The sequence below is a fragment of the Magnolia sinica genome, chromosome 18, assembly GCF_029962835.1.
Source record: "Magnolia sinica isolate HGM2019 chromosome 18, MsV1, whole genome shotgun sequence".
Classification (NCBI taxonomy): Eukaryota; Viridiplantae; Streptophyta; class Magnoliopsida; order Magnoliales; family Magnoliaceae; genus Magnolia; species Magnolia sinica.
This window is the reverse complement of record NC_080590.1, coordinates 8,957,997-8,978,145: the sequence shown is the minus strand read 5'-3', so window position 1 is coordinate 8,978,145 and position 20,149 is coordinate 8,957,997. Positions and strand designations below refer to the sequence as shown.

At 39.1% G+C, this 20,149-nt stretch overlaps 1 protein-coding gene across 3 annotated transcripts in view; it reads right to left on the bottom strand.

Annotated features, from left to right (window-relative positions):
* Positions 1-20,149, bottom strand: part of LOC131233872 (callose synthase 10) — a 114,704-nt gene that overhangs the window by 39,289 nt on the left and 55,266 nt on the right. For all 3 annotated transcript variants that reach the window (XM_058230703.1, XM_058230701.1, XM_058230702.1), the window contains exons 23-31: positions 20,093-20,120; positions 17,789-17,886; positions 17,581-17,662; positions 17,328-17,488; positions 4,876-4,996; positions 3,167-3,264; positions 3,001-3,091; positions 2,757-2,917; positions 2,551-2,660 (exon numbers count right to left, since the gene is read on the bottom strand). In XM_058230703.1, coding sequence (XP_058086686.1) covers positions 2,551-2,660; positions 2,757-2,917; positions 3,001-3,091; positions 3,167-3,264; positions 4,876-4,996; positions 17,328-17,488; positions 17,581-17,662; positions 17,789-17,886; positions 20,093-20,120 — 950 coding nt within the window. The remainder of the gene's footprint in view (positions 1-2,550; positions 2,661-2,756; positions 2,918-3,000; positions 3,092-3,166; positions 3,265-4,875; positions 4,997-17,327; positions 17,489-17,580; positions 17,663-17,788; positions 17,887-20,092; positions 20,121-20,149) is intronic.

Below are 20,149 nucleotides of genomic sequence, written 5' to 3'. Positions count from 1 at the left end.
GGAAACGAGTCGCATACTCGGGTCCTGAAAAGTCGGGGCGTTACACTGTACTCCTTTTGATGGAGGGGCTGATGTTAGGAATCTTGCTATGGTAAATAAAGCTCTGCTTAGTAAGTGGATTTGGAGGTATGGAACAGAGACTGATAGCTTATGGCATCAAATCATCGTTGCCAAGTATGGTACATCTTTGTTGGAATGGACGACTAAAGACTCCTCTTTGTATAGAGCCTCTTTCATTTGGAAAGCATAGCGAAGCTGGCCCCCTCTGTTTTTGACAAGATTTTTTTCTCCTTAGGTAATGGTTACAGGATTAGGTTCTGGCTTGATCACTAGTGTGAATCTTCCACGGTGGCTGAATGCCACCCTAATCTTTTCTCTATCAATCTGGACCCAAATGTGCCAGTGGAAGTTTCTTTCAATAGAAATTAGAATGGAGGGACTTGGTTGCCATTGTTTAGAAGAAATCTTTATGATAATGAGATTGTAGACCTTACTAGCCTCTAATCTCGTTTGCAAAAGTTCTTCCCATCTCCTAATGAGGAAGATAATTTACGCTGGTTGTCTAGTTCAGGCAGGTTTTCAATTAAGTCATTTTATCAGAGCATTAGGCAGCCCTTGCTGCCCCAGTTCGTTGCTGTCATACGGGAGCTCTATGGGCATATCAACCCCCCCCCCCCCCCAAAAAAAAAGGCTTTTGGATGGCTCCTTGGAAGAAACCATATCCTCACCGTTGATAATCTGAAGAAAAGAGGAATGATCCTCTTAAATGTTTGCCTTCTTTGCTTCAACAATGAGGGGACAGTGGATCATCTTTTTATCCATTGCTAGTTTACTCTTGATCTTTGGTGGAGCATCCTTAGATTGGCGGGAATCTCTCAGGCACTGCCCAATTTGATTGAAAATCTTTTCTGCTTGTGGCATGGGGATCCCGGAGGAGTCCTTGGAAGGAGGAAATGGAGAGCCCTCCTGCTAGCTGTTGTTTGGGCTTTTATGGGCTGAGAGAAACAATCGCTGCTTTAGGAATAGAAGTGTTTCTTCAGCAGGTGTTTTCCTCTTGGGGTTTTCTTGGGTATTTTGGGGGTTCTTTCCAGACATGGGTCTGGCTGTTGTGATTTTTTTTAGTTCTCTAGGTTTCCTTCTTCTCTGCCTCTAGTTTTTTTCTTTTTTCTTTTTTTCTTCTTTCTTCTTTCTCTGTATGGTTTCTGTTAGGTTTTTTTTCCCTTTTCTTTGCTTCCGGCTTCTCTATGCATATTCTGTTTCAATAAAGTTTCTCATCTTTCCAAAAAAAAAATAATAATAATACAATCCAAGTAATAAAACATAAATGAAAATGAATTGTTGAAATCATCTGAAGAACAGTTCCCTGAAAAACCTACAAAAAGACGATGAAATTTTTGATTTTTTGAGGATTTTGGGGAATTTCTCTTGAATTTCCAGGTCTCCCTGGTATTGGCAATTATATCATTGATATCGCCAATACCAAGGAAAATATATACTGAGCTCAAGCAAAAATATTGGCAATAGCGATATTGTAGCCGATATATCAGGAAATTTTCTATTTACATGGGATTTCGGTATTGTTGGCCCAACAATATTGATATATGGTATTGCCGATAATTGGAAAACTAACTGCCAAGAGCACATATAGAGGATTGGTTGTGTATTTTCTGTTGATATATACACATACACAAAATTTGGGAAATGAGAAGAGTGGGAAAAAAAAAATGCATTCTAACCCATCTTTTATTGGCCCAATACTATATCTAACAGGAGACTCTTTTCATACACCCTTAACCAAGGTATTCCATAACGGTAATGGTGGCCATAACGGCCACCACCATTACTATCATGATACAAGCCATAATGGCCGTTAGGACACGAGAGAGAGAGAGAAAGAGAGAGAGAGAGAGAGAGAGAGAGAGAGAGAGAGAGAGAAGAAACAAAGAAACCAAAAACAAAAAAAATGTACTGCCCCGTAACGGACCGTTGCAGGGCCACTATGGGTCATTTACAGCCGTTACAACCTTGTAATCTGTAACAGTTGCCACCGTTACGATTACATAACAGCCATTACAGCTCCATAATGGCTGTTACGGCACATCTTTCCCTTAACGGCTTCCTAACAATTCTCACACATCTGCATTTCTCAACCATTACCTGAAAAAGTTGCAGGAAACCTGTTTCCTTGAAACATGAAGATTGTTATAACTGTATATTGATTTTTGACAGTTGTATAGAATTATACCTGGTCAGAATTTCACTTTTTGGCAATTAAATATCAGGTAAGAGGAATTTTAGCTTTTACAGTACAACTACAATTAAATTATGGATTTTAGCTAATAATTACATACTTTTAAGAAAATGACAAAAAAATATTCATATGAGATTTTGATGAACCGTGAATAATAATCTCTCTGTCACTAACAATGAAACGAGAGCCCGTGTCTAAGTTGTATGGGGAATCATATGTTAAGCATCACTAATTATATGGTGCAACAATATGAAAAAAAAGGGTTGAGAAATAGAAGCAGTTGAAAAGGCTGGAATTACCAGGAAAGATCTTCTGAAGATAAAAAAGTATAGAGATTCCATCCTCATTTTCGACCCGCAGTTCAGAGGAACTATAAAGTACAGTCTCACTATAGTATGGGGTGAAGACACTACGTTCAGAGAAATATAATAAATTGCATGAGTTTATCAGAAAACATTTATGAGAAGTAAAATGAATCCTCAAGATATAGTTATTTATAAAGCACCTGAATGGAATCATCTCACAAACAGGTTTTGCTAAAGGCATGTCCATGAATAAGGAATTTGTGAAAAATTCTAGTCTTCGTCTTGCTTCAAGATTCTTTGGAATATTGGCTGCAGAATCCTTTACCGTGAGGAGTAGGTGCAATCGCTTCACCTGCTCCTTCTGCAAAAGAGATTAAACAAAATGGCTAAAATCTTTTGTAACAAAATGAAAATAGACAATTAATAAAATCAGAGAAGGCATACAATTTCTGGTTCTTTAGGCCATTCAATCCTAGAAAAGAGGCGCCCTTCATTTCTGGCTCTTGCTAGTATATTCCATGTATCAAACTGCTCCCTAGGAGAAATAAAGGTTTAATTAGAACTCATTAATAGGTAGATTCACAGGAGTGCAACTTGTCTCCCCAAGTACCTCAAATTTGGTGACAAGAAGTCGTGAGTTACAACTTCATACAGATCAAACACAGCTTTTGCAACACCCCTTGCAAGTTCAGAAGTCTCATTCCGTACCTGCAGAATTTTGCGAAAAAGCACAATGACCATGAGAGAGAGAGAGAGAGAGAGAGAGAGAGAGAGAGAGATGAAAAAAGAGAACAAAAAAAAACTTTGATACTATGGCAGGGTGTGATGGATGATATACATGCACTAGAAATTAATTTGAAATTGACTACGTGCACGGAAGTCAAATTAAACTGTCCAAATGACAGTTCCCAGTTTTGATTGTGTCACAAACTAAAAATTATGCTTATTTGATCATCTGACTATTGGATTGGTAGACATCTATTGGAAGGTTACAAATGAAAAACATCCAGTGGTCCTATTTCAACAAACAAGTGTCCACGAACCAGAGGTTAAAATTGTTCAACCAATCTGATTTTGGTACTGACTTAGCGGCATTGGGTTCTGCAATCTAGTCAGTTAGTTTGAATTAATATATGCCAAGTGTACAATTTCTAAATGCCTTCCTATCAAGCGGCATACCCTGCCTGAGTATCATATAACTCCCCAAGAATAAATCCATAATTTATGATTATTAGTATAGAAATTTAGCAAAATCAACTAGAGAAAACCAAGACTGGCTGGTGCATCACTACTAGGTGATTCGTATATAGAAAAGGCAAGATGTAGTTGTTATATTCAAGCTTGAAACACCTCGTGAAAAATAAAATTTTAAAAAATAATTTAAAAAAAAACAATTGATATCACAAACTAGATTCATATAAATTAAAAGAAGAGGAGACAAGCCTATCATGATGATGACGATGAATCCAAACCAGATTCATAGATTTATTTTTTTTGGAAAGGTAAACACTACCAGGGATTGAACCCTGGATCACTCACACACACTACAGTCTCTACCAGTTCATCTAATGAGCGGGAGACATACACAACATACACAAATGGAGACTTACTAGTGGTCCTGTGGTCTGTTACGGAAAAAAAGAAGAAGATAAGAACAGAACATTCCAGAATAAAGCAGGAAATATAAAGGTGGGGTAGGGAGGTTGAAGAAAATCCTCTTGGGCTTCAGTTCAGAAATAGTTTGGATGTAGAAAGACAAAGCAACATAAGAAGGGTTGACTGGAAATCAAATAGCAGACTGGGAATAATGTTTGGGTTCCTGCTGGATCATTAAAGCTTAATTTTGAAGAAAACTCAACTGATAATCTGGGCTCTACTAAGGTGGGTGGGTGTGGGGGTTGGGGGGCATTATTGGTGATGAAATGGGCATCTTGAAGTGGCTGTGCTAGGTGTGACTAACAAAGTGGAGACAAGCTTTGTCGCATAGGATTGCTACTTATTTTTGTGAACTAGTGTGTGATGGAAGGGGCCCATCAAATGCTTAGAATTGACAAAGCACTTTCAGGGTTTGCCCTTGGAGATCTGAAGACTGGATTGAAGCAATATATGAGATTTGCGGGTCTCTTCTGGCTGTTTTCTCTCGTACTAACGTAACTTGGGCATGGATATTTTGTTGAAAGAGGGAGCCTTGGACATTCTTTATACTTTGAGAGTAGTGTACCTTTCATGTAACTCTTTGTTTTGTATTCTTCCACAAAATAAATAAATAGAATAAAATAAAATAAATTTTTGATCAAAAGATTGCAAACAAAGACTTACTAGGAGTCCAGACAATGCTGTGAATCTTGATAGTACCAGCGGGAGCTTCTTCAGCGTTAAGGTCACAAGAATCGACCCTTCCATAACACTCTCATTGACCTCACGGAAGAGCCTTTCAACCCTGCAAGCAGAAGGATGAAATGAAAAGCATGGTATTTTACAAAGCATATCTCGAGGAAGCATTTCATTCACACTAAGGTTATAGAGCTTAATCCAATGCTCATGAAGCTAACTGACTGCTCAAGAAGCCCTAAGAGCTTATTCTAATGAGAAATTTAGTGAAGTTAACTGGCCCCCACGATATCCATCTTATGCCATTGAACAGCTCGAGATAGCAGCAGAAAGAGATTCCTACGAAAATTTCCCCTCTATTAATAGGAGTATAAGATTTTTTTTATGAGTATGGTAATAGCACTCGGCACAATGTATTAGTCTACAAATCACAACTGGAGGAGAGAACTAACAACATACCAGTAATTCTAGGCTAGCTTAACCTACAACTACTTTTACAAAGTATTTTGCCCTAAAAGTACATAAATTGTATGATATTCATAGGTAACTTTGGAAAGCATGATTTTAAAGGCATAAAAAATGGGTTGGCAGGGTAAAACCAGTAGTAGGTGATCAGCCCTCTCCTCCTAGAAGAAGCCTCTTATCTGCACAGGATTTTTCTTTCTTTTCTTTTTATTTTAGTTTGAGAAGAGCACTATAAGGCATGGTGCTCCTACTTGCATTTAGTAGCATTGGAACGCTTGGACCATCCAATCCATTGATCTAGACTGTTCGCTAGACCCAACATGAATTTCGTGGGCAACATATAATCATCACACCAATCTAACAAATATTAACCATTCGATCAATTGTTTGTATTATGGATGGTGAAGATCATTTATGCTCCATCAAGCCGGAGGTCAAAGCATGGATCAAGGGTACTTGGATTGTGGATTGCTTTGGTACGTGGTACCGAAACTGGTACACAGTACACTAGTTCTTCTGATATGTGGTACACCAAGGGTAGGATCATGTGCATCACTCTTAACACATACACTGCGTGTGCAATATAGTTTTATATATGAACTCTGCCATTTGTATTTGAAATGCCGAATGTCATTATCATAGACCCTACATGCTTAGTGTTATACCATAACTAAATAAATATAAGTATAAATCTCCACATTGTAAATATAAATTTGCATTAACCTAATCAGTATGAAGAATATAGAGCCATAATTTCAGGTCGCTATAGATATCGATCTAGATTGCAAATGACTCAAAATCTAGATCTCACTCAATTTAGAATGGAAAACATGGGGTGTTTTGTGTATAAGGTAGCACGGATGTCAATCATGGTGAGCTTTTAACATGTTTCGTGAAGTTGATGATGACTAATGCCCTTGGTAAAAAATTACCAAATAAATCATCAGCTTTCTGAAATGAAATACAAACCACCTTTTTTTGAAGGATAACAATTTATTTATGAAATGGTACAAGCAAAAGAATACAAAAGAAAAAGGGAAAAATCAAACAAATATATATATATATATATATAAAGCTCCCCCATCCTAACCTAGTAAATTACAAGCATATGATTTAGCAGAAACCGAAGCCCATTCTATCACACTGGATTGCCCTTAGAAAGACTTTCCCCTTGGTTTTTCAGAAATGCCCCAAAAGCATCTGTTGTTCCTTCCCCCCGTAAAGTCCAAAGACCTGTAAGAAGAGACATCGTCCACACAGGCCACAACTCTTCCCAAGTTGCCAATACCCCCTCCATGCTGTTACCTCAAGAATTCCTCGATTGACCTATGCATTACCCACAACACACCAAAAATCTCAAGGAAGCTTTCCCCCACCTCCCTTGAGAATGGACAATGCATAAAAAGATGATTGACTCCTTGCAATGCCAACACAGAGGGCATGCATTTATGATTTACAGACACCTCTTCCTCATATTGTCGATCGTTAATACCCTATTCCAACCAACCACGTGAAAGTGATGTAGGACGACCTAATCTAACCTTAAATGAGCATGATATATGAAAGGGACAGATTTATGCAATATTAAAAAACAAATAAAATATCAGCCTAATACAACATCAACACAAGAAAGAAATAAGGTTAATATAACATTAATTATGGCCATCCATAACAAACACGAAGTATTGAATTTTAAAATCTGAATTTAGTTAGATCCGGTGAAAGATAGAACTTTCGTCTTGCAATAGGTCCGTCTAACGATCCAAGTGGATTTTCTAATCCAAAAAAATAGGAATTTCCTGGATTGGGAAATTTGGAAAATTCAGAAAAAAAAAAAAAAAAAAAAAATGGTGGTTCTTCAAATTTAGATTTGGGTGATGGGTTTTATGGGGGATGAAAAGGGGATGAAAATCTTTTGAGATCTAATGATTTAGACAAAAAGAAACAAAATTTGGCTTCTAGATCTAAATATTCTAAGAGAAAAAGAAGAGAATGGGGTTAAAGAAAAGAGTACATTGAGAAAAAGAGTGAAGGAGAAAGAAGTATAGGATGAGAAATCGTTTACCTGGGCCTCATGCCCTCTTCCAATCACTGGAAGTCGAAGACGAAATCATCAGAGGCAAAAAAGCTCCTTTTTCTTTCATAAATATAACATAACATGCTATGGGTTTAGCGCAACCCTTATAAATTCGTAATTACATTAAATTACCAAAATACCCTACTAAGAAAAAGTTTCAAAAAAAAGAAATTCGCACAAAATTGTGCACAAACTGTCTCAAAACTTAAATAAGTTAAATGTTCATAAACTAAATGCAAATTGAAAATGCCCGATGGGCCCTGATGATAGCGCAGTGAAGGTGGTGTAATGAAGGTGGGCCGTGACGATCCAACGGTCCAAGTGTCTCCTATAAGCAACTTACACATGTCACGAACACATGTGTAAGGTCTTCAACCTTTAGAGACCCGACCTGTGTCCGTCATCCAACCACATTGACACGGGTAATGCATGCCTCCTGCGTTGATATACTTTGAATGGCCTGGTGTCCGCATCAACTCCCCTCGGCTGAGAAGATCTCTACTCTGGCGAGATAAAACTATTGTGTTTTTCGAACAAATCTATATCTAGTCGCTACAATTCTACTTTTGTCAACCACGTACAATCGGATGATGGTCTGTTCTTCCACTTCACTAAGTACCTCTAAAATCCACCGTCTCGAGTGGAAACAATTTGCTCATCCACAATTCCTTCAATTTCTTCTCTTATCTCAGGTATAGTAGGCATAGGTGATGTAGGTTGGGAAGAAAATTCAGAAATTGGCCAATGGTTTGGAACAAAATTAGGGTCTATGGGATGGCTTAAACAAGGCATTAAATCCTCCACATTGAATGTTGAACTAATCCCCATGTGAGGTGGAGGATCTATCACATACACGTTGGACCCAATCTTTTTCAGAATCTTAAATGGTCCAGCACTGCGTACTTGTAACTTTTTAACGGTACCTTGTGGGAACCGTTCTAGCCTCATCCTAACCATTACATAATTACCCTCATTAAACTCTTGAATTCTACGATGTAAGTCAGCTGAAATTTTGTATTGTTCATTACTAGCATTTATCCGCCTCCTAATCTCTGCATGCAACTCATGAATGTGATGGGAAAACGCATCAGCTAACTCTAAGGTCCTCTAAGTGACCGACATAGGTAACAAATCTATGGGTAGTCTAGGTTTATAACTACTAACAATCTCAAATGGACTCATACCGGTAGACCTATTAACTAAACTGTTATATGCAAACTCGGCGACTGGCAGGACTAAGTCCCAAGTATTAATGTGTTCACCCACCAAACATCGTAATAGATTTCCGACACTTCAATTCACAACCTCAGTTTGGCCATCAGTTTGAGGATGGTAGGCAGACGAGAACTGGAGTCTCGTACCCATCATATGTCATAATGTCTTCCAAAAATAACTAGTAAACCGGACATCCCTGTCAGACACTATGGCCTTAGACAAACCATGTAATCGAACCACCCCTTCAAAGAAGCTCTTAGCTATGTTGGACGCATCTGAGGTTTTAGAACAAGGGAGAAAGTAGGCCATTTTTGAGAAACGGTCCACGACCATAAAAATGGAATCGTGCTTTTTAATTGTCTTGGGAAGTCCAAGCACGAAATCCATACTAATGTCTTGCTACGGTGCGTGTGGCACTGGCAATGGCGTGTACAATCCAGTATTTTGCTTCTTCTGTTTTGTCAGTTGACATGTTCGACATTGTCCTAAAATTTTAGCTACGTCTCGCTTGAGCTTGGCCAATTAAATCGATCCTCCACTACGGCAATGGTCTTATCTCGACCAAAATGGCCAGCAATACCTCCAGCATGAAGCTCACAAACAAGGAAATCCCTGAGGAAAGCGCGGGGAATACAAAGTCGGTGTCCTTTAAAAAGGAAACCATCTTTCAGCACAAACTCACCCGAACTATGCTGGGCACCTAAGAGTGACACGTATGTTCCCCCAAAATCTGGACACATGGGATACTCGTCTGTCAATTGCTCAAACCCGACAACTTCTATACTCAAGGAGTAGAGCAATGTCACTCTCCTACTAAGGGCATCGGCTGGTTTGTTCTCAATCCTGGCTTTATGTTTCAGGACAAATGAATATTCCTGAAGAAATGCTGCCCACTTGGCATGCCTTGGGTTAAGCTTCTTTTGGGAATTCAAATACCTCAAAGCCTCGTGATAAGAAAACAAGACAAATTCTTGCGGTAGAAGATAATGACGCTAATGACATAGCAATTGCACTACCGCATAAAATTCTTTGTCATAGGTGGAATACTTTTGTTCTGCCTCATTCAGTTTCTCACTGAAATAGGCAAATGGATGACCCTCTTGGCTTAGTACTCCTCTTATACCTACGCCTAAAGCATCACACGTTACTTCAAAGACTTTAGGAAAATCTGGAAGACGCATGACGGGAGCCTCTATCATCTTGCCCTTAATATCTTTGAATGCCTTAGCTGCGGCCTTAGACCATATGAACTCTCCCCTTTTAATGCAATCAGTAATGGGAGTCATGATAGTGCTAAACCCTCAAATGAACCGACGATAAAATGTGGCTAAGCCATGAAAGCTTCTCACTTCATGTATGTTCCGTGGTTCAGGCTAGTCAACTATGGCCTTGACTTTTTCTGGATCTGCTCGCATCCCTACAGACGACACGATGAACCTTAAGAAGACAACCCTATCAGACAGGAACGAACATTTCTTGAGGTTCGCACATAACCTCTCCGCCCTCGGGACACTACAAACCTGTCTCAAGTGGTCGAGATGCAGCTCTTTAGTGGTACTATATATGAGTATGTCATCAAAATAAACCACTAAGAACTTCCCCATAAAGGGTCTCAAAACCTGGGTCATCACACGCATAAAAGTACTAGGTGCATTAGTCAAGCCAAAGGGCATGACCAACCACTCGTACAACCCATCCTTCGTCTTGAAGGCTGTCTTCCACTCGTCTCCTGCGTATCTGGTGATACCCGCTCTTGAGGTCTATCTTGGAAAAAATGGTGGATCTAGCCATCATGTCTAACATATTATCAAGCCTCGGTATCGAAAACCGATACTTGATCGTGATCTTATTAATGGCCCTACTATCCACACACATCCGCCACGTACCATCTTTCTTAGGCGTTAATAGCGTTGGTACGGCACACGGACTCATGCTCTCACGGATGAAACCTTTTTGCAGGAGCTCATTTTCTTGTCTATGCAACTCTGCATGCTCTGCAAGATTCATCCTGTAATAAGGAAGGTTCGGTAAAGTAGACCCTGGGACGAAATCAATGGCATGCTAGATGTCCCGCATAGGTGGAAGCTCATCCGGTAAATCCTCAGGGAATACATCACTGTACTCCTCAAGAACCGAAGTCACCTCAGGGGGTAACTCTACATAAACCTCGGGTGTAACTTCCCTAGCCATTAGGGCGTACACCGTCGAATCATCCTCTGTCTCTTTGTCAAACTCTTTTGCATTTATGATATGTATAGACTTTGGAATAGATTTCCTCAAATCCTTCCTTGACTCACTCGTTTTCACATCCCTAGCCTCGTCCATGTGGCTCTTGGGTGGCAACGGATTAATCTTAATTTTCTTGCCCTCATGCATGAATGTACACACATTCGAGCGACCAAAAATCGTGACATCTCTATCGTATAACCACGACCTCCCTAGAATAATGTGACCTACATCCATGGGTAAAACATCACACCACAACATGTCTTTATATGAACCGATTTGGATGGGGACTAAACACTGCTGGGACACAGGCATAGAAGACGTGTCAACCCAAGAAACTTTGTAGGGTTGATGGTGATGGATGGGCTCCAAACCCAAACGAGTGATTGTGCTGGCTGAGACTACGTTGGTGCAACTACCACTATCCACAATAACTTTACAATTTTTGTCACCGCTCTTGATAAACGTGTAGAAAATTGTGCTTCTACGCCAATCATCACTCTCTTTAGCCTGTGCTAAAGCACATCTAACTACAGTTAGTGGTGCAGTCTCTGGTTCTTCTTCTTTATAATCACTAGCACCTATCTCTGGATGATATTCCTCGACTTCATAATCACCCATGTCATCCGCATTTTCATTTGACTCGCCTATGACTAAGGCTTTCCAGCGAGTCTTTGCCGTGCACTGGTATGCGGAATGACCTGTACCTCCGCACTAATAACGTCTCAAGTGACAACCACTACCAGGATTGGCACCAAGGACACCTTTGCCCTTACATCCTTAGGCTTAGGCGGTGCACTAGCCTGCACCCTAGGCTGACTTCCAATGTTAGGTTTGGTTCCCTGAAAACCAGATCTAACAGTAGTCTCGGGACTCAAAGCGCCTCGTGACAGGAGACTTTAGGTAAAGCTCTAACTCCTGTACTACTTGGTAAGCCTAATCCAAGTCACTCACTGCATGGGTCATAAGCTCACGCTGCAGATCCATGCGAAGACCTACCTTGAAACGCGCCAGCGTCACTAAGGGATCCTCTTGAATATCACACCGCATCATATACTCCTCAAATTTTGCGATGTAATCTGCAACCGATATAAATCCTTGGCGTAATGCTTGCCATTGATCTAGGAGCTTTTGACAGTAAGAGAGGAAGATATTTTTCTTTTAATAACTCCATCTCTACCCAATGTGCGACTGGGACACCTCCTGATCTCTCGATCCTACGCTCCGTATTTGTCCAAAACAATTTAGCTTGACCCACAAGTTTCATTTTCGCAAACTGCACCTGTCGATTCTCAGACATCTCATACCATTCGAAATAATGGTCCATGTCCGCTAACCAATCAAAGAATGATTTTGGGTCAAGACGCCCATCAAAACTAGGAGCATCTACTTTAACACTCTTTAAGACCCTCTCATCGACATCATAACGGTCATGATACTCGACAGCGGGCTGCAGATTTTGCGCCCCTCCACTTCCTACCCCTCGGCCACGTGCTCCACGACCTCTACCACGATTCCTACCCGTTCCTCAACAACTCCCCCTATGTGAGATTGTTCATCCCCTCCAATGTCGGAGATTTCTCTTAAGGATGCTTCTATCTGATCCATATGGGTATTCGTGTTCCTATATTGTGCCTCAATGGCGGTCAAACGTTGGTTGATCGTGTTCATCATCTCAGTCAACTGTTCCATATTGAAAATCGGGTGTAGACCAAATCCTCTACCAGTCCGAGTGGGCATACACAATAAGACTCAACTTAGGTTTCCTAAAACACGACGCTAGGAGATTGTTTTGAGACAAGACTATGGACACCGACGATCCTAACTCTTAGAATGATGCAAATGTGGAAAATTTCAGATCTAGACTTTGGTTTTTTTTTTTTTTTTTGCAAATCTGAAATTTTCAGATCTAGACTCTATATACGATGCATGAAACCCTAGATAAAATAAAATAAAATAAAAAACTAATCTCTTGATAACTCAATCTAAGACAACCCAATGCAAGAACCTAAGCTTTGATACCAAAAATTGATGTAGGATGACCTAATCTAACCTTAAATGAGCATGATGTATGAAAGGGACAGATTTATGCAATATTATATATATATATATATATATATATATATATATATATATATATATATATATATATATATATATATTATATATATATATCAGCTTTATACATCATCAACACAAGAAAGAAATAAGGTTAATATAGCATTGATTATGGTCATCCATCACAAACACGAAGTATTGAATTTTAAAATCTGAATTTAATTAAATCCGGTGAAAGATAGAACTTTCGTCTTGCAATAGGTCCGTCTAATGATCCAAGTGGATTTTCTAATCCAAAAAAATAGGAATTTCCTAGATTGGGAAATCTGGAAAATTCAGGAAAAAAAAAATTTGTAGTTCTTCAAATTTAGATTTGGGTGATGGGTTTTATAGGGGGATGAAAAGGGGATGAAAATCTTTTGAGATCTAATGATTTAGACAAAAAGAAACAAGATTTGGCTTCTAAATCTAAATATTCTAGGAGAAAAGGAAGAGAATGGGGTTAAAGAAAAAAGTACCTTGAGAAAAAGAGAGAACGAGAAAGAAGTAGAGGATGAGAAATCATTTACCTGGGCCTCACGCCCTCTTCCCATCACTGGAAGTCGAAGGCGAAATCGTCAAAGGCAAAAAAGCTCCTTTTTTTTTTCATAAACATAACATAACATGCTATGGGTTTAGGGCGACCCTTATAAATTCATTATTACATGAAATTACCAAAATACCCCTACTAAAAAAAGTTTCAACAAAAAAGAAATTCGCTCAAAATTGTGCACAGTCTCAAAACTTAAATAAGTTAAAGTTCATAAACTAAATGCAAATTAAAAATGCTCGATGGGCCCCGATGATAGCGCCGTGAAGGTGGTGTAATGAAGGTGGGCCGTAACAATCCAACGGTCCAAGTGTCTCCTATAAGCAACTTACACATGTCACAAACACGAGTAAGGTCTTCAACCTCTAAAGACCCGACCTGTGTCCGTCATCCAACCACATTGACACGGGAAACGCACGCCTCCTGCGTTGATATACTTTGAATGGCCTAGTGTCCGCATCAGAAAGCCACCACCTTTGAGGCGGCACCATAGGACCACCACCTTAGAAGTTATCTTTTCACAAAGAAAGTGACAATCAACCTCAATATGTTTGTTTTTTTTTTTCACATTCATGATATATTGGATTAGATAAATAAGGATGATAGTTAAATTGTCACAATGAAGCATCAACAACATGGTGTGCCATAACGAAAGGCCGTTACGTAAAGGTTGGTGGCAACCATTACATGTTACGAGGTCGTAACGGCCATTACGGAAAAAATGACCTGTAACTGCCGTTACAGCTGTAACGGCCCATTACGCGCCCTGTAAAGACCGTAACGGTCCATTACAGTGTAGATATAGTTTGTTTTTTTTTTTTTTGCAGTAGAGAGAGAGAGAGAGAGAGAGAGAGAGAGAGAGAGATCGAAATGGCCGTTACAAGGGTTGTAGCACTCGTTACGATACGTATCATAAAGGTAATGATGGTGTTACAAAATACCTTGATCAATATGAAATAAATAGGAATATGTAACTTAGTCAATAAAGTTTTCAACCGAAGTAGCTCACATACTCCATGAGTTATGGCACCATGCTACACCTCAAACTATGGAAGCCACTAATAGTTGCTTCTTACAATTCCATGTAATTGACTCCACCTAACAAAGTAGTAGATCATGAGTTTTTGAGTGACTTTGCCAATCATCATTAGTATAGGCTTCGACATGAAGGTGACCATGCTTGGAGTACAAAATACATCAACAAGGGGACCTTTTTAAGAACCTTAACAACACATCCAAGTTACATGTATGGAGTGCATGCATAAACTAACTCACCAAACTAACTGCATAGGTAATATTGAGATGAGTAATTGTCAAATATATGAGCTTGCCCACCAATCACTAATAAATCCCCACATCTCCCAATAACGGCACTTTTATCTAGATAAAGACAATAGTTTTGCTCAATCAGAGTATATGCCGGTCAAGTACCAAGTTGACTAGAGTTATGAAGAAGATCATGTACTTCAATTGAGAAATAGCGCCTCTATATGACCCATGGCCTTTTTAATGCACAAGAAATAACATAGGGACCCAAGATCTTTAATGCCAAACTCCTGACTGATAAACTTCTTTAACAATTGAAACCTTCGATATCCTCACTTGAAACAACAATGTCATCAACATAAACAACCAATAGTGATGTTGGCATTTTGTTTGAAGAATAGGGTATGATTAGCACTGTTGCGTGAGTACCCAAATTTCAACATGGCAATACTAAAGTGTTCAAACCACGCACGAGGTGATTGCCTTAGGCCATAAACATCCTTTGGAGCTTACATACTGTGGCAATAATAGTAGAGGGAAGAAATACTGGTTGTGGAGTGCATACTTCCTCCTATAGGATACCATGAAGTAAGGCACTTTTTAATATATAACTAATGTAGGAGCCAAGGTTTATGTTTGGACTTTGGATGGATAAAATTGAGTTACAAATATGCCAATTGTACAATTTCTAGGTCCTTGTGTATCATTCATCACACTTTGCCACGAGTATCATATAACTCCTCTTCAAGTTACAATATCAGGAATTATGACATGCACCTAAACACATCATAATTACCATAACTTCAAGTTTGTGTGGGGCCCACCATGATGTGAGTCCCATCCATTACATGAGCCCAGCCATGTGAGGTATAGACACCAAATCTCAGCCTAATACATAACTCGGGTGAGCCACATGAAATGGATCAATGGGGACATTGGGGAGGGTGATGCCTAGAAACTTCTAAATGTAATGAGGGGTCCACAGTTTATATGCCATCTATTCCATTCATCTAGCGCACTGATCTGGCCTGGCCCTGTAGGGCCAAGGCTGAGGCTCTTTTAGCCCAATTAGGGCCAGGGCTACCCACAACTATTCACACAAAACAGAGATTCCGATCTAGCAGACACTAGGATCCCCAATTTATATAATCAGATTAGGCTCATAAAACAACCTAAAGATGGATATATAGCTATACTCCATACCAGCACCACATCTGGCAACATAATAGATCATATAATCTCTACCAGCAGCCAGACTAAAAAATCCAAAGAATGAGTCAAACAACAGCCAAAAAAAAAACCCACATGTATCGTTGGACGGCAAGCATCTCCAAAAGAAATCCACTCTTGCACCTCAAATATCAATGGACTCAGGTGATACCACTAATGAGGTGTTTGAAAATATCAAACAAGTCAGATTGATGCCACACATCTCCCTATAAACACCATAAAAATGTATAGACAAGAAATCAAGGATTGAATTTTTTAATATCTTTTGATATAAGAAAACATCATAATACAGATCTCACCAAAACTTCAGAAAATCATCATAAATCCTCTCTACCAGGTTGTATGATTTTTTCCACTGATGGAGACCCTTGGTCATACAAAGATGATGTCATCCATACAACCTAATGACGTCAACATTGGCACTGGAGATCTAGGTTGCAATCAGCACTCCAACCTAGACTTGATACCAACTTGAAATCTCTGGGATGAAGGAAAGAAGTTTAGATCTAGAAGAGAAGAAGAGAAAGAAAAGAGACAGGAGAGAGAGAGAGAGAGAGAGAGAGAGAGAGAGAGAGAGAAGGTTAGGGCAAAAAGAGTGTGTTGTAGTAGCGAGACTAACAAACTAATGTTATTAATAAAAATACATTAGTATGGTACTCCTGACTCCATAAACTGACTATAGGATAAAAGGGGAAAAAAATGAAGAGATCCATGCACGACTATAGATTTATTTTTATTTTTTTGAAGATTGTGCATAACTATAGACGTTTCCCTACAAAAATAAAGCATCTCCATCTATATGCAGTTTTACATCCTCTTGCACACTAGGAAATCTTTAAGCCCTGACACCCAACTTAGAATCTACTCCTTGCCCTAACCTCCGTCTATTAACAAATGATCTTCACTACGAATAAATTTGAAGTCATTTACATAAGATATGGAACTTAATCTAATCAAGACTTTTATGAAAGAAACTGATCACCAAAATAAAAGAACCCCCATACATCTTAATCCAAAGAAATCTAATGAAGTTAACTCACAATGCCAGAAATCCATTTACAAAACAGCTACAGGGTACCAGAAAAAATCCATGTCAAAGTCTCCCTTCTCCACTAACTTGAGAGTGCAGGGTCTTTTTATACTATAATAGCAGTAGCATCCAAAACAGCACAAGTATAGAGCTTTACTATGGTAACTAGTTGCCCAAGTACTAAAAAGCTTGATCTAATGGGGGAACTTTATAAAGGTAATTGGTCATCTGACAAACCTATTTCTGCCATTTTAGCAGCTAGAGATAGCAAAAGAGATGCATACCAAAGTCTCCCTTCACCATCAACTAAAGAATGCAAGATCTTTTCAATACTGTAAAAGCACTCCTGAACAGCATATGCCATGTACTCATCCCTTGATATTCTGTTCCAAAGGTCAGCTTGTGTATCCTTGCAGTCCAAAGCTAAATCGATTGCTAATAAAATCTAGAAAGATGAGAAAAAGATTATAAGCAGCACGGAAAAGACTCCAGAATCCATAACATTAAAAGGGTAATGTAGGTCTTAATGAGGCATACCTTGCTGCTTAGAAGAAACAAAGGCCACTGGACTAATTTTAAGCTTCCAGTATTGCTTGGAATTGAAAGCAAGTCCTTCTCCCTGGAAGTACACAAAAGGAAAGTGACTTCGAGAGATATAATATCATACTACTAAATAAAAGGAAAAGAGCAAAAGGATGCATGTCGAATTCCTAAGATCTGCTAACATGTTTAGTCAATCATTTACCGGTTACTAATATAATCCTCTTCCCGCAGACTTTTGATTATCTCATTCCAGAAAGGAGAGAATCTGGCTGCAAAAATCTTGTTCATCTCTTGAGAACCCTGAATTGACCGAACAGTAAGTTACCCTCAATACCAATGCACAAAGCCAAGGAGATGAAATGAGCATACTGAAAGCCACAAAAAGAATGTGTACAGAAACCCTGGTATCACAAGATTTATAGCCAAACTTGAGTTGTAAAGAAATGGAGTTCATCTAAAAACAATTCCTATTCTCACTAAAAAATGAAGAGTTCTACCTATAGGAAATGAAGAGGCTTTTGCACCTGCTTAGCACTACATTCTAACAAAGTAAAAGGTTACTCTTAGCCTGTAATTTCATAGAAAAATGGGCTACTGTGGGAAAACAGCACTAACATGGTGTACTGTGGTATGCATTGGACAAAACGATGCACAAAAAATGCCTGTAGCTAGCAATAGCAACAATTATAGAGTGTTAACGCACACCATGATTCAATATCACGAATGTCTATGGCTGATAAGTGCTTCTGATAGAATACTAAGGCACTGTTTGGTAGACACCATTATTCAATATCACAAATGTATATGGCTGATAAGTGCTTTTGATAGACTACTAAGGCACTGTTTGGTAGACACCATGATTCAATATCACAAATGTCAACGGTAATTATGAATTAGAGATCTTGATCTCCAATACAAAAGTACTGTTAAATTGAACTCATTATGTATTACAGATCAAGATCTCTAATACATAAACTATTGATAATATGAGATGAACGAATTTTTAGGCGTCTACCAAACAGGACCTAAAAGAAATAAAGAAAGCTAGCCATTCATCAAGGCGATGGATGGTGATTGCCAATTACAAGGGATAGCTTGGACAGGCCCTCTTTAGCAAGAGATTCTGCTAAGCAGAAGCCCAGGAGATAGCACTAATAGAGTCACCTTCTACCACCAGTTGACAGTAAAAGATTTCATGAACCAGCTTAATACCCACGAGGATGGCTTCTGCTCTATTCGGATCCCCTACACAAATCAGGCCAGAGAAAGACAGCTTGACCACAACATTGTCTAGCAACTCCTCCAATACAGGGTTTAAGCATTCATTGCAGCAAGGTGCAAAAGAAAGTGCATCGAAGCCATTTTTAAATTTATTTTCCTTTGCAACTCAATTTACTAAAAGGGACCATAAGGCAGACAAGGAAAAGAAGCAACAAACATGCATTCTAGATGAAAAATGTCGTTAGAGGCGCCACCAATTCCCACATAAAACCTCCCTCTCCATGCCTTCAAGAGCCTTGAGAACACTAGCCCAAGACAACACCCTTCCCTTAACGCTCTTACCGGCCCTGACTGGATCGGACCAATTTATACTGAAAAAGTCCCGTTATTCCACTATTCCCAGAACCATAATATGGCCATTCGGGCATGGCCTCCAAAGGACTTTCCCCCTGCCAGGAAAACCCGGACAGGGCACCTCATTCTGGATTGCTTCGTCTTTCTTTCTTTTCTTTAACATTTCTCCATCTAGCATGTCTGATTTTATAACCCAGAAATCTAGGTCTTAGAAAATACTTGCGACAGTATTTTTATGGGAAGAAGGGCTAGCAAGTATCACCATGAGCTCACAATTTATCCCAAACAGGTCAAATGACAATCTCACAACACCATGCAATCTAGAGAAACTGGAACCAACAATTGAGTCCAACACAGAAGACAGTCATACTCATCCATCCAACTCAATAGTAGCATCAAGCTAAAGAATTTAGTTTCCCATGAATGTACAGCACCCTGAAAGAATCGAACAGATCAGTCATGCCCATGATCTTGTCCCTGGCCATGTTGTCCAAAAGACATCAGGTATGTTGAATAGCCACCAGATTACATTTAAAAAATACAAAATAATAATAATAATAAATCACAAAAATTAATGTCGGCCCTAATGAAAAAGGGGGCATTTTCCAGGAAATGAGAGGGAAATGGAAACGGTATTTGCAAGAAGTTCACAAAAAAAAAAAAAACCACAACGGAAACGCCATTTCCATGGAAATGAAATTTCCTCAATGTATATTTCAACGAATCCAAACTGGCCCTATAGGGAAATAGGTAACATGCAACAAGACAAGGATGAGCAGGAAACAAAATAGATGATTCACAACCTGACAGAACCAATGTACTTGGGAGACATAAACAAAGTGAAGTTAAATATGACAGGAGGCAAGCAACCATGCAAAGGAAATTAGTAAGTTCATGATAATATTGCTAGATGCACTGCCATTATGCATACCTGACCTGATGGTCTCTCAGAAGGCATCCTATAAGAGAAATTAGAAGCTGTCAACAA